The sequence below is a fragment of the Stylophora pistillata genome, chromosome 5 (genome assembly GCF_964205215.1).
Source record: "Stylophora pistillata chromosome 5, jaStyPist1.2, whole genome shotgun sequence".
Lineage (NCBI taxonomy): Eukaryota > Metazoa > Cnidaria > Anthozoa > Scleractinia > Pocilloporidae > Stylophora > Stylophora pistillata.
In genome coordinates, this window is record NC_142523.1 from 16,794,983 (window position 1) to 16,809,982 (window position 15,000).

Consider the following 15,000-nt stretch of genomic DNA (forward strand, 5'->3'; position numbering starts at 1 on the left):
TTTGTCTCTTTATAACCTATTTGCCCCTTATAAATAGAAAAACTGTTGACACATTGATCTTTTCAATCCCCCAATTATCTCTATTTATCTCTTTTGCGCTCGTTAAGTTAACCTATTCGTTCCCCCCCTCCAAACAATGTTGTATCGTGATTCCATGCACCTAGGAAGGTGAAGGGGTTTGCTAATGATTTAGAGATTGGTAAAAACTGGACTGCTATTCTTCATACAAATGAAACTCTTCAAACATGTGTCGATAAATTTTGACGCTTTGGATTACTTAATATAATCTATTCAAACCTTGTCTGTAGTAAGAAGAGAAAGAATACAAGCTACATGTCCGCCGAGCGCTCGTGACTGTTTGAATTCTATTGTACCGGGGGTAAGAGAAGCTGTTCTTTGCTCCATCCTGGTGTCACTGTCTTCGGGTTTATTTAATTTGTGCTCTTCTCCTTTTATAAGCTGTTTCCAAAAGTGAGCGCAGTCTCTGTAGAACGTCACAAATTTAAACCCATGCATGAAAAATCGATGATACCTGTGAGGCAAGATCAAACAATCTTAATAGTGATTATTGTAATACCTTCATTTTTCTTTTGTCTCCTTAACAAATTCGACAAATTCCTTCTCATAACTTTTACTTTATGCTGTGCCAGTGTCTCTTGCAGGGTCTAGAAAGCTTAGATTTCATTGTTGCGGGAAAGTTCCTTGGCAGGAGAAATATTATTTCTGTGGTTTTGCATTTGTGAGGTTTGCGCTACCACTGAAAAATACCAGACACTTTTGTATGTTCAGCTGTGCTGGAATCCTACTCAGAGGCAGCGAATTTCTCTATTTCATTCTTCATGTTGACTTCGTCGTGGTCCATAAAAACGCACAAAAACAAAAAAAGAACTCGGGCAATATCCAGCCATCTTGACCTCACGCTTGGTCAATAAAAGATTTATTATAAAGCAAAAAGATTCCACTTTAATAAGAATCAAGAAGGACTTGCTTAATGCGAGAGCCGGGAAAGAAAGCCAACTGTGTTTGTAGCACAAGTTACGAACTTTGTAAGTCCGCTCAAAACAGTTTTTTCTTGGTGACGGGATCAAAGCCGGCAATTCCGAGCGGGCAAGATCGGCCCACCTTGCCCGTTCGGGTAGCCAATCAGAACACAGGATTCGCTTCCTAATGCCCACGGGCGCTGCCAATTGTATAAAATGCCTAATCATTGATGGTTGTACATTTTGTCATTGAAGTCAGCACTCTTGAATAGAACGCTTTTCGAGTGACGTAAAACCAAAAGCAAAGTAATTACAAAGGCCATTCAGAATTAAGGAAAACACCCTGAATAGCCATTAAGAAATCAAAGCAAAAACCAGTAAACCGTCTAAAGCGCGGGAAAATGCGGAGGACCAAGACGTCACTAGCGTCCATCTGATTGATTTAGAGAGTGGAGCGAGTTTTCTGGACCAATCACAGAGCGAAGTAGAGCAAAACCAATGTGAGCCCTAATGTACTCCAATATTAAACACGTTCTTTAAAGTGATTAAAATAACAATATTTTACTCACACAGAACTAAGCTGAAACGTCATTGCAGCAAATGGCAATGCACGTATGAACTGAACGCCAGGGTTTTCAATCGATTTCTAAGAAAAATGCACGTAAGTAACATAACGTAAAACAACACAGCCGATCATTACAAAAACAAAAGTACATCAATATGCAAAACGGATTTAGTATTTTTAAGACGCAAACGGCGACAGGGGAGCAGATTCAGTTCCCCTTGCCTGCTCTTACATATACCATTCAACTGGAATTTTAAACTTGGTTATAAACACAAAAATTGAAGTGACCACCGCAAAGCGAAAAGATCAGTTGCTTTAAAAAGAAGTCTGTATTTAATTGGACGGACAAACAAACTTATATAGAAGTTTATCAAAAACTGGATCATTGGATAATGCAATTCAAGACTTTTAATTGGCTTAGCCATTGTGGTATATGAGCCAATATACCATAATCTAATATCTGTACATCGTAACATACGGTTTCTTATAAAATAAAGTCGAGAAGATTTGTCTAATATCTTGGGGACATTTTTTATTTAATAAAACAATTATTCCACTCGCGCTTGTTGGATATGAGATGATTATAGCCAACTCGACGCTACGCGCCTCGTTGGCTCTCTATCATCCTATATCCAACGCGCACTCGTGGAATAATTGTTAAATGTAAAGCACCAGGTACATTGGAATCTCGATTTAACGAACCTCTATATAACGAAGTCCTTGGTATAACGAACGATACTTCAGTTTCAGCCCGGCTAAAGTTACAGTAAAGGTATGCCACAGAACCTCGATATAACGAACCCTCGATATAACGAACCAATTTGCCCAGTCCCTTAGCACTTCGTTAAATCGAGGTTCCACTGTAGTAGTTAACGCTCCAACATTAGAGCCATCTGTTTGATACACTGGCGAGTACTACGGCTATTACATGCACTAAAGGTTGGAGCTTGAAGGTGATTTATGAACAAGAAAGTCATGACTGACTGACTTACTAACTGATTGATTGATTGATTAATTTATTACCTTTCTATTGACCAGATTCTTTTTTTGCATCTCTTTAAACACATCTTCAAGCTCTTCCTAAAATCAGTGAAGATCCGATAAGTTGAGTTTGATAATCAATCATTTGATGGCGATTTGTCTATAATACCTTATGGCTCCTGTGTATTACAGTGTTTACCAAGTAAAAAAATAGCGGAAACAATAGCCTCTATCTTCTGAGATAGGCTTTAAGCGCTGGGAATTGTGCTATTGACCAATTTTTTTCTGTTTACAGAATAAGCAGGCCTCGACTTCTCTCTACAAATACTTTAAAAAGCGCCTCTTCCTGATAAGGGGTGGGGGTGGCTGATATTTGGGAAGGGGGGAAGGCGAGAGGGGCGGGGGAAGTAAAGGGGAGGGAGGGGAGGGGAAAGGAAAGGGGGAGAGGGGAAAGGGAAGGAAAGGGGGAGAGGGGAGTGGGAAGGAAAGGGGGAGAGGGGAGAGCAGCGCTTCTCGGGGAATCAACCCTGTATACTTTAAAATCATACTAAATGCCAAAGTTCCTTCTAATGTGATTTGATTTTTTAACTTACCCTTGAATAAGTATGGGGTGAGTATGGGGTGGGAGTGGTTAATATTTGGGATGGGGGAGAGGAGAGAGCTGCACCCCTTGAGGAATCAACCCTGTGAACTTTAAAATCATACTAGATACCAAAGTTCCTTCTAATTTGATTTGAATGTTATAATTTACCCTTGAATAAGAGTTAAACATCTGAAAAACTCTGTATGCATCGTATGATTCTTGAGGTGTTGTGAAGGCGATCTACAATAGGAATGCACGCAGATGATCAGTTCAGCATAATTAGTATGTGGTAAACTTAACGGCATAATGTATTACGTGTGTTTGATATCACCATGTATCGTCTTTCGCACCACTCTGTCAAGTTGATGAATGAATGGCAAAGCGGTCACCATTAATAAAGTCGACATTTTTCGTCAGTAATGGCCTATGGTGTTATATGATTAAAAAAAATTAAATACATTGTTGCTTGCAGATATGCAATACCTACCAGCAACCATGTATGTCAGTCGTTCACTGCCCTCACTCGAAGATATCGAGTTAAACACTTGAAGATAAATTCCATATCTACACGCACCCATATTTTAATTTCTATTTATCCCCAATGCAGCACCACAGTTTCTCTGGAAATTTACTCTTTTAGAAAAATCTTATTTTGTGTACTTTGAGCCACTTGGTTCTTCTAGCCTTTCTTTAAATAAGAAAAGGGTTGAACCGACTTTATGATTTATAAACTAACCTGAATCTGATCTCTAATGGCAGCCTTGTTTATATCACTGACACACTTGATACCAGGTCCTAGTGACAAAATACTGACATCGGGGGAAAATATCTGAAACTGGGAAAACAAAGCCAGAGTACGAGTAGGGTTCAGCTGATGAACAGGGCTACCCGTGCAGCAGGGACTGAAAAAGTTATCAACCAAATAATCTGCAGGAAAGTGATCCTGAATTAGACTGTTTAGTGATGATCTGCGTCTAAAAACCGTTTAGCAGAACTGGTTGCAATTATAGGCCACAATATACGTGAAGTGTTTTAAGTCATTTTCGGCTCAACGCACTTTTTTGGTTTTTGTTTGTTTGTTTGTTTTTTTTAATAAAATAAAACCTTGAAGTTATGCTGTCTTGGTTAGACAAACACATAAAATGTGCCTGTTTGCGAAAAAAAATGTTTCGTTGGAGGAGACCAACGTATTGAGTCACTGACAATACCTGGCGTCTCAAAAAGAGGTTTTTCTCAAGATTTCTTCGATCTTTTTATTTAATTTAAACGAAGGAATAACATACTCCTTTATCTTCATTACCGCTTTCTCACGAAAAATACTGTGTGGCACTCAAGATATCTCGGTTCCCTCTCCATTATTTTATAACTATTCTAACACAGTTTGAACTCAAATGAATTTAAAATACGCTAGGTACACGCACTGAGTTAAAAAATGTTTCACTGATTATTTGGGGAATATACTACTATTGAATCAATACTGGCGTGCATTTAGCAACAATGGATTTATACTGACCTGCTTCGAGGCCATGACTTGTACTCTGTACTTGTCATAAAGTTCTTTGAGAGAGGAAACAAGCGTAACGTTTCCATCACAAACTAAACTGGAAGAGCTGTAACGAGGAAGCAGAAAAGCATAACTATGACCAGTGACACGGATTTTGCCTTCAGTAGCTCCATTCTCTGCCTTTAAAAGCACACACAACCCACAATTCCTCTACTCGCTCCGACGAAGGGCTAACGCTCGAAACGTTAGCTTTTGTAATCGTTACGGTGGCCAATTTACCATTTCAACTTTGTTGATATATCCAAATCATTTCGTTACTCCCAACGACGCTGCCCCAAACAGTTTCTTTCGAAACTATCAGCCTTTATCCAAGAGACAGGACGAGTTTTTTTTTTTTCTATGGATAACCATATAAACAACTAATACTGTCGCCTTTGCTGTAAATTATAGATCTTTATAATGGGATAAGAAAAGCATGGTTCCCAAAAATGAAATTACAGTTTTTCAGAGGTGTAACAGCTGTCATTTACAGCACATTTTTTTTTTCACAGACTTCTTCTGCAAATCAAAATGGTCGTTATCGAGCATCTTGGAAATGAAAAGGTTTGAGAATCTTTTTGGTCCTACATGCGGTGGAACAACAGTTACACAATTATCATTACACCACGAAAACAAAAGTCTCAGTAACATGCTGGACCTATGTGACAGCAGACTCTTGTAAAGTATACTTTAAAGGATCCTAAAAAATGCAGTGACCTTCTGTTCAAAATTAAGTGGGGAGAATTAGAGTAATTCATCTGAGTTGAAGTTTGAACGTTGAGAAATTTTGAGTCAATTTTTTGAAGGCTGAATCACAAACGAGGTCGCAATAAATCTGAACGGTACAAGGATCACTAAGAATGGAAACGATTCCCACTGAAAACAAATGGCGAACCTGTGAAACTTGTGAAACTCAAGCTCAGTTTTTTAAGATAGATACCCGTGCCGTATCTCTTGAACAGAGTGACCAAAGGTTAGGATTCCTACTTCGACTGGTCATATGATGAGCTAAAATATACTGACTACTCATTGTTTTTCGGGGTGGAATAGTCGGATTAACACGGCTGCGCAAAAGGAAACGGCTGGTTTCATAGGTGGCTAACATCAAGTGGTTGTAACAATGCTTTGGATGGGCGGCGTATGACAGGTTTCTCTTGTACCTGAACTTGTGCCTTAATCTTTTTACAACTTCCTGAAACACTTCCTCGAAATCAGCATCTGAATCTTCAAGTCCTTTGAAAGACTGCAGATAAGAAAGATAATTGATTGATAAGTACACGTCATTAATGCTGACAAATACGGCATCCGCACTCGAAGAAAATAAGTCAAAAGGACCTTTCCATTTAAAGGTCTCCTGCATTCAGCGGACGTTCCCACACGTCCACCCTTGTACCTTTCTACCTTTCTAAAAATAGATATTTGGCCCCTGCATTTTTCATCTCCCTTTGCGTTAGCAAAATACACTGCACCCCTTACGTTATCCTTTGGAGTAGCTACAACACAAAGTTGAAATAGCTGAACACATGGCTAATTAAGTTTATCAAAACAGCTCACACGTAGTGTTGGTTCTGTTCACTCACACGACTTACCCATTGTAAACGAGTTCTTGCGTCACCTACCTCCCCCCCCCCCCCCCCGCTCCCTCCCCGTTTTTGTCAGCATCTACCTCTGACTGGGTAACATCAACGTGCGTTGGGAAGCAGTTTCTGTCTTGTAAAACTTTTCCATCCGCCTGTGCACCTCCTAACACTTTGCCTCTCCTAATTTTCATACAAACCCTTCGATACTAACCTCATCATGTGTACACTCCGCTAAACATATCTTTACAGTCATCTGTGACTGAGGACACTTCATCAGTTTTGAAATTCTGCGCCGAATATTGGGAGCCGTCTTGTCAAAGCTAGACTGTAAAAAAAGAGGACATCTGATGCATTATCCACTTGGAAGAGTCCCTAATGCGCTGTTACCTATCCTTCTCCCTTGTTTTAAATACACACAACCTTAAGACACAAAAAGGGTTCATTTACACGCAAGGAGGCTGACTTTTCAACTTAAATTCAATTTTCCTCTTTCCAAACGTTCTTTGACATTAGTGACATTTATCAAACAAAAATCCCTGGAGTTTACCAATGAGAAATGTTATCGACAAAAAACATTTTATATATAACAGCGACATACTAACCGCACATTCTTTGTGTAATATGTTCCTCATGCAGACAAAAGGATTGTACCTCGATGTTTCGCTCTTCACCATTCCAAGAGCAACTCGGAACAGCAGTAGCTACACACAACAAAAAAGTAGCTAAGTGAAGATAACGCTCACATTTAAAACCAGATTGTTGTTCTTAATTCTTTCCACACCAAACAGCAGTATGCATATTCTCCATACTGTTCTCTATACATTTCCTAAGGACCTTTCCACCCTAACATCAGTATGCATATTCTCCATACAGGGCTCTATACATTCCTGCTGCTGACAAGGAGAATTTGTTTAACAATCAAGGGCCCGTGATCATTTCCTTTTTTCTCGTCACCTTGATGTGTGATTCAAGGGTGATATTGTAAGGAAAAATTAGATACCAATCACTACTAGGGGTCAATATTAAAAAAAACTACAGTGTGTAAAAGAGAAAACAAGGTATACTTCCCCATCTTTGAAAACTTTACCCCTTTTAAAAAATACAAAGAATGCTGGAAAAAACATTGACTGTACCCAACTGTCCTCTTCATTGGAAAATGAGATTCTCTCGTTTACTTTCTTGGCCAAGATGTTCCTGTCTTCGTCATCAATCGCATCTGTTATGGCAGAGTATGACAACAACTGTTCACGAACATTTGTATATGAATAGGTACTTTGTGGCCACTATAACTAATGATGCACGCACCGCTAAGGCATAACAGGGATGTAAGCATCATATGTTCCTTTTAATCTTTTGAATTGCATCATTGAATAAAACCTCGCATTCTGATTGGTTAACGAAGCGAGGTACTTAGTGTGGAATTGTGAGTTGAAAAAGAGGCTAAGTCATATTGTTTCGAATCTACGTACATATGACAACTATCAGTAATGCTGTTTTCTTTTTTTCCTTAGTTTAATTCAATTATGCGATTCAGGGAAAATCCATTACTTGACAGGTGAATTCCGCGTTAAAAAGGTTAAGTTTGTGATCAATAATTGTCCGTCCACATACTTAGATGGCCTGTTTTACAGGAATGTTCTTCTGTCTTTTTTGTCTTCTCTCGACCATTTCCAGCTTGCTTCTTTTCGGCAGAGTTTACAGTTCTCATCTTCTTTACACCGGCAACTTCTTTCTCATTCTCTTGTGACTCTGTGGCGAGAAGTACAAAAACCGCATGGTGAAAATACTGACTGATTTGACCTTTACTCCTGAGAATGACTGACATCGAATTTCTCTTTACAATATCACTCCTCAATCGAACAGAAAAGTCACGGGAATGAAGGAAATAATCACCAACTGAAAAAGCTCTTGATTGTTAAACAAATTCTCCTTATCAGCACCTTAGGAAATGTCTGTAGAATAGTACAGAGAATATTCATATTGATGTTAGGGTTAAGTCAGAAAAAAATCCAAGTCCAAGATAGGATTTGAACCCACGACGCTCCGTGATCTAGTCGGATGCTATAACCACTAAGTTACTGGAGACTCAAGGGTCCATTTTGTGGGTCTTGACTGGAACCGCATCGCGCGGGTACACAGTCAAGTATTGAGCAGCGCATGTGAAACTCACTAACAGCATCACGCCGTCACACTAAAGCATATCAAGATGCGGCCAACCAACCTCCAAAGTGAGAATATAAGATGAAACAAACAAACAATTTTAATGTATAGTCGGACTAGCATCCGACTAGATCACGGAGGGTCGTGGGTTCAAACCCCATCTGGGACTTGGATTTTTTCCGACTATACATTAAAATTGTTGTTTGTTTCACCTTAGATGTTAGGGTGTAAAGATTTAATCTGGATGCCACTATTATCTACTTAGAAGGAAAATTTTAAGTAACAAGTTGAACAAACTGATTTTTAATTTAGGATTCCTGAATGAAATAACTACAAATAAAATGTTCATATTTACCTTCTGTTTTCCTTTTACGCTTCTTTTTCTGTTGTTTAATCTTTTCTTTGTGCGCTTGCTGTTTCATTTCAGGTTTTCCAATGCTCCAGAAAGTTTTTCCTCCTCGATTACTAGCACTATCCGTATTCTGAACACTCCCATCGCTTTCCGCACCCGCTGATACTTTTGATCTTTTCCTGTCAATAAGTACAAAGGCATAGCTCAAGCTGAGCGATATATATACAGTAACATCTAAAACAAGTATTGCAGAAAACATTTGTCTGAGCTAAAGATCTTACGAGCAACTGAGGTCTTTTTCTTAGTCGACAAAATTCATACGCTTCATATGTGAGAAGGTGGTTACTAAAACATGCACTCTACATAGGAATGGTCTTCAGTTCTAAATAAACATTTTAATCTGACCTTGAAATAAAACTGACAGAAACTTAACAACATTAACCGAAACCCCTAAAAAAAAAAAGAGCAACGCGTTTTGGAGACTTGAGATGTGTAACTAGCTGTTGCAAGAGTAGTATAAATGACTTACTAACCGGGTCGATGCTGTCATTACTCGTGTCCAGTTCCTCTTGAAATGACTGAAAAAACACCTGTCCAGACCAGCAGCACCAAGCTGATCTCCAGGAGGGAAATCTACTTTGTCTTCATCTACTTCTTCTTGAGCAAAGTGGATAAGTCTTTTGTTCTTCATTGAAGACATTTCTTGGTCCGGAGCTCGTTCATCGATCTTTACCACTCCTGAAATATTGAGACATTAACTGAATAATTTTGCAATAACGATTGACGATTATTGTAAATATGTTCTCAGTTGAATTACGCACGTATTTTGATTGGTTCTTATCTATGATCTATTGAAGGACAGACGCATACATGACGTCACCGTTAGCAAATACTTGTTTTGTAATCACAATTATAAAAAAAATAGATTTCATGTTGCCGTGGGTCTGTACAGCACTAGATCAAAGAAGACCTTAAAATGTGATAACATCATTGACACACTCGGCTGGACGTCGTGTGCCACTTTTTCGCTCTTATTACATTTTGACGTCCTATGTGACACACGGACACAGAATCTGTTTGTCAAGTATTGCACGTATAAGTGTATAATTAACAATTATTCCACTCGCGCTTGTTGGATATGAGATGATAGATAGCCAACGAGGCGCGTAGCAGGTACTGAGACTATAAAACAGATCTAAAGACACAGGGGTGTACAAAGCTTTGCTTTCATGTCCAAATTGAGCACTCTATCTAGGATGAGTCATTGCCGTTGCAATTGCGCATGCTCGCTGGTTTACTCTAGTTTGAGCACTCTGGCATGGCTTAGACGATACCACAAAGGTTGGGTCGCTTGGGGTGACCGTCTCGGTTCTCCCCCATCCTAGCATTAGCACTGCACTGATGAGGCCCAGAAGGCCGAAACAGTACTGTCTGCAGTTAAATAAATAAATATATAAATAAATAAATAAATATATAAATATATAAATAAATAAATTATATAAATAAATAAATAAAGACACAGGGGTGTTAAGGGTTGAAATAAATTCTAAGTTTACGTCTAGACGAATTAAGGCGGGAAAATTATGTTCTTTCTGGGGGAGTGCTATTGCAAATATACTTAAAGCGTTAACCTAGGCATCCAGAAAGCCAAAAAGATAATTTCAAGAGGACCGGGTCGGCAATAACAACTACTTAGTTCCTTTGAAGTATGAATAACTTACCTAAAGGTGTATTAAGACATACACATTTCAAGTCAGTCCAGAAATTCTTGACAGCCACTGCGTTCGAGAACATGTGACAACGTGACACAAATGATTGGCCTAGTGGTGGAAGCGCAGTCTTGTAGTTCGTTATAGATGTTGTGGTATCCAATATTCTTGTGCCTTTATGTAAGAATATTCTTATCTGGAGGTATACAAGTTAAAGAAGAAGCCAATTCAATGTGAATTACAGCTACTTCCAGGAAATGTCATCACATACAGTGCTGTGCAAAAGTGACGCAAACAATTTTCGTTCATTATAATCTATAAAATATTTTTGCTCACGCGCGCGCCAAGTGATAAGCGAGCGATAAAACGACGAGATATCGAAGCTTTCCTGCGATATATTGCTAGAACGATATATCGTCGATATATCGTAGGACTTAGTAAATAATCCCGATACATGGCGCTTCAGAAGAAAAATCGCTGCAGTACATGAAAACTACTGAATGGGAAAGCAAGAGAAAACAATATAGAGTCCACAGCAAACGATTTGGGTGTGATGCTTACAAACGGAAGCCTGAAAGCTAACAACTGTGTTAAATTGGTTCACAGCTGTGCTTGGAAAATGGCCCAATTTGGTAGAGCATCTGACCAAAAAATTGGAAAAATTACAAATGATCGCCACGTGACCTTACTTTATCTTCAAAAGCTAAAAGTTAATTTATCGGCAAACATTTCCGGTCTTGGCAAAGTTGCACAACCCGCTTTAAATCATTCAACGACAACACTTACAAACTTACCAGAAACAAACTTTTAAAATAAATGTCAACAAGCAATAGCAAAGGTACTTACATGGTAAAAATTATGAGGAAATGGCTTAGCAGGCGTGACTAAACCCATTTGGCAAAGGCACAAGAGTAGTTCAAGTGGTGCTGGATGGTACCGCCTAAAATTCAAATCAAACATCAGTGTACTATAATTACTCTTACAAAATTTCAACAATGTATGAACAGCTCATTTGTTGTAAAAACATACATTCCTCTATGCTTTCATAAAAACAGCTAATTACTGCCACAAATCAATAAATGTGTGAGATTTTTTGAATAGATTTCTCTGAATAGCAGCACTGGATTCAATCTCAGTGATAAAAAGACGGTTTACGTTTGGTCCTGGCAGAGAATTTGAGGGATTTTCCACACAATCAAAACTGCAACAAAATTTCACATTTGCCCTCGAAGCTTCGCTTCTCGACCAAATATTCATTTTTTGGACAATCGCTCAGCCGCGGACATTATGCGCCGACATACCAGCAAGCCAGAGGGGGGTTTATTAACTAAACGCGGTCCATTTACACACATGATACCTACGCTTCCCTGTTACAGTTGTGATGTTGAAATCGGGCTGGTGATAACCCAGCACGTTATTCATGAATGGCCGTAATGGCTAGTTTCTCAAGTTTTGTAATAGTTTTGATCAATTGGTAACAGGACTTCGTTCTCTCCAATTCTCTCTGGAAACAAACTTATGATTAAAAAATCTTTTTTGATGTTTTAAAATTCAAGAAATTTTTCCTGAGGCAATTAACAAAATTAAGGAAAAAATGCCCTCTGTCGCTGCCAATCAGCATTTATAAATTTCTCCCCCCCCCCCACCCCCCATGTTATAAGATTGATAAAAGCAGAAAGCACAGTTGGATTCTTACCGAGTTTCCTTGAGTTTGACTCTTAATTGCTGAGGAAGATCACAAAAAAGCGTATACTTTTTCACTGGATCAAATGCATATTCATCAAAACCTTCAATCTAAAACCAAATGAAAAAATCAGCCGTTTGACATAACAATAAATCTCTTCGAAGAACGCTCGTTAGACTTCAATGTTCAAGTGAAGTAGAGATAATCCAGAGCTGTAAGGAGTTTGAATAAATCAATAGCAAGAGATATTGCTTGATTAAGTTATTCTTGCAAATAACTCAGAAATTAAATCGTTAATTATAAAAGATAACCTTGAATATTGGCAAAGAACAATTATACCTCCTCAGTTATATCGATTGTTTTGCAGAGTACGTTTAAAGGCATCACTGGCATAACATCAGCCAAACGAAACCAGCCTTCTAGAGGCTCTCCTGCCTCATCAAACACTTTACACATTGGTTTTAAGTGTTTAATCCACTCATAATCCTTATTCTCTGTTGCTGTTGGATCATCACTCTCAAATAACGCTTCTTCTTGAGTGCCACTGGGTTTAGGCTCATTCACATCGATTGTGTTTGATGAAATTTCGCCATACACAAGCTGCCACAATAGCTCATGAATCAACTGTAGTCTTGGAAATCTAGGCAAATGACCATACTTTTGAGTTGAAACCTGAAAGGAAAAATATCAAGGCGATGTATAAGTAAAAGAAAATAAAACGTAATGCCATTCAGACGACAGTCTCTAACTCAGGCCCTTTAAGCGCCTTTGATTTACATGGCTATGCTATTTTCAAGGAGGTACGTTTCTCAAGAAACAGTACTGTGTTGGTGGTGAGTAATGCAAGATTATTTGGTTTTATTAACTGAACTGATAGCGTAAATTGGCCATCGTAAAGAGTTTCTAAAGGTGACGTTTCGCGCGTTAGTCCTTCAAGGACAGATGCATATTCCCAGAAATTGCTGTCTCGCAGTCTAGAGCACTAGGCGAGAGCTATGGCATTCAACCTTCGGGCTTAGATTGCACCAACTACTGAAGTTTTCCTTGTAAGTTTTACAACTTAATCATTCTAATTACGCAGAGTAGCTGTAGATGTATAGTTTACAGAGAGCAAAAGGCTGTACTTTTCCAGATCCAGTTATGAGTACATTTTAGTTTAAGGAGCTTGTAAGTCAAGGTTACTGTAAGTTAAAAAAAGCCGTGTTGGACTTAACATTATGGAGATCCAAATTGCTGAGTAGAGCAGTTTTCACTTCAATTTCAAAAATCAAAACAAAAGTAATCACAACAATCAATCGGAACAAAGGATGACATCATCATTAGCCAATAGAACTCCAAGTAAAAAAGGCAAGTTGCGTGAAACGCGGGAAACATAAGTGTCCCCATCAGGATTGGTTTTAGTTTTGAGTCTGATTAGCTGAAAATGTGGCACGAGTTTTCTGGGCCAATCAGAGAGCGAAGTTAACCAAAACTAAAGGAATCATGGATTATTTTCAACGCGTAATTGAACACGGCTCTGCTACAGCACCCACATGAAATCACTTCAAACTGTACCGTGTACTGAGGTTTTATTGGCGTACTGTCTTCCTTTGAGTCACCCTTTTCCTGAAGCTGTTGTGCTTTCTTTAATGCATCTTTTTCAATTTTCTTCCTCTGCTTTTCTTCTGCAGCAGATGCTGCTTTTTCCAGTTTTTTCCTTTCTTTTTCTTCTGCAATATGCTTAGCTTTTTCTTTTTTCTATTGATATCAATACAAGAGAAATACATTTTGAATGTTATTCACTAAAAATGCTTAAATAATGTTTTTTCTTCTCTCTTCTACAGCATCATATAATAACTTGACCTTTTTTTAATATGTAAAAAATGGCCTTTTCCAGGCGTTTCCTATATCAAGATGGAAGATGGAAGATGGAAGGATATGAAATCAGCTGACCTTCCATGGATTGGGAGGAGAAAGATGAGGAGAGATGGAAAGAGTTTGTCTGTGGCCTATACCCCACAGGAACAAACCCAACAAACAAAATACCTAATTTCCTGTCTATAACTACATGTAACACATACAAAATGTACTTCTATTACTAACAGTGCTAGATGTTCCAACACGTCCCGCAAAGACGAAATTGCTCAAAACTGCTCTTTGAGTTCACATCAAAGGAGCCTAAGCTCACAAACCCAGCTAGCTGTAATATGAGTTTTACAAAGTTTTTTTTACTTTGTTTGTTTGTATCCTTTGCTTGTTTATTTTCAATGATACACAGTAAGCAAAACAATTGAGCATGAACTGTTCCATACAACAAGGTTTTTTTTAAAAAAGGCAAAGGTGACAAGCATGGTAACATTGAGGTGTTGTGGTACTAGAGTTTGAATTGCAGGTATTTTAAACTTGTTCACAAGCACAGCAACAAATTCAGATTTAGAGCATGACATCAATATTCTAGTCTACATACTGACAGTTAATTCAGAGCAAGAATGTCATTTCCAAACCACAGTACTTTAGTTTTCTAGTTCCTTCATACACATGTACTAACTATGGTGAAGCCAAATCTAATCAGATACCTCTGCCTCTTTAAACATCTGATCTTTGAGTCTAACACGACACTGTTCCAATATAGCCGCTACTTCAGAATCATTATTACTGACAGATGAGTGTAAGAACAGGTCCACCTGTAAAACAGAAAAGTAATCTACTTAATGAGTGAAACCATCAACTTTTTCACATAACAATGATTGAAAAATACCAAACTATCCCATGAATAACACATTCAAGTACATAAATAATGTATTTCTTTAAAATAAGCACCCAAATTTCAGCCATGAGGAGGGGCACTTGTGAAAGGAGAGCACTTAATCAGGGGGGCACTTAA

General features: G+C 38.4%; 1 protein-coding gene across 2 annotated transcripts in view; it reads right to left on the bottom strand.

Annotated features, from left to right (window-relative positions):
• LOC111325108 (general transcription factor 3C polypeptide 1) overlaps positions 1-15,000 on the bottom strand; it is a 38,054-nt gene that overhangs the window by 10,858 nt on the left and 12,196 nt on the right. For both annotated transcript variants that reach the window (XM_088760112.1, XM_088760111.1), the window contains exons 14-32: positions 14,693-14,800; positions 13,692-13,874; positions 12,477-12,809; positions 12,150-12,247; positions 11,300-11,393; positions 10,466-10,649; positions 9,278-9,482; positions 8,748-8,923; positions 7,844-7,981; positions 7,366-7,448; positions 6,835-6,933; positions 6,444-6,557; positions 5,813-5,895; positions 4,623-4,719; positions 3,846-3,944; positions 3,278-3,349; positions 2,569-2,625; positions 1,550-1,626; positions 298-532 (exon numbers count right to left, since the gene is read on the bottom strand). In XM_088760112.1, the coding sequence (XP_088616238.1) occupies positions 298-532; positions 1,550-1,626; positions 2,569-2,625; positions 3,278-3,349; positions 3,846-3,944; positions 4,623-4,719; positions 5,813-5,895; positions 6,444-6,557; positions 6,835-6,933; positions 7,366-7,448; positions 7,844-7,981; positions 8,748-8,923; positions 9,278-9,482; positions 10,466-10,649; positions 11,300-11,393; positions 12,150-12,247; positions 12,477-12,809; positions 13,692-13,874; positions 14,693-14,800 (2,535 nt within the window). The remainder of the gene's footprint in view (positions 1-297; positions 533-1,549; positions 1,627-2,568; positions 2,626-3,277; positions 3,350-3,845; positions 3,945-4,622; positions 4,720-5,812; positions 5,896-6,443; positions 6,558-6,834; positions 6,934-7,365; positions 7,449-7,843; positions 7,982-8,747; positions 8,924-9,277; positions 9,483-10,465; positions 10,650-11,299; positions 11,394-12,149; positions 12,248-12,476; positions 12,810-13,691; positions 13,875-14,692; positions 14,801-15,000) is intronic.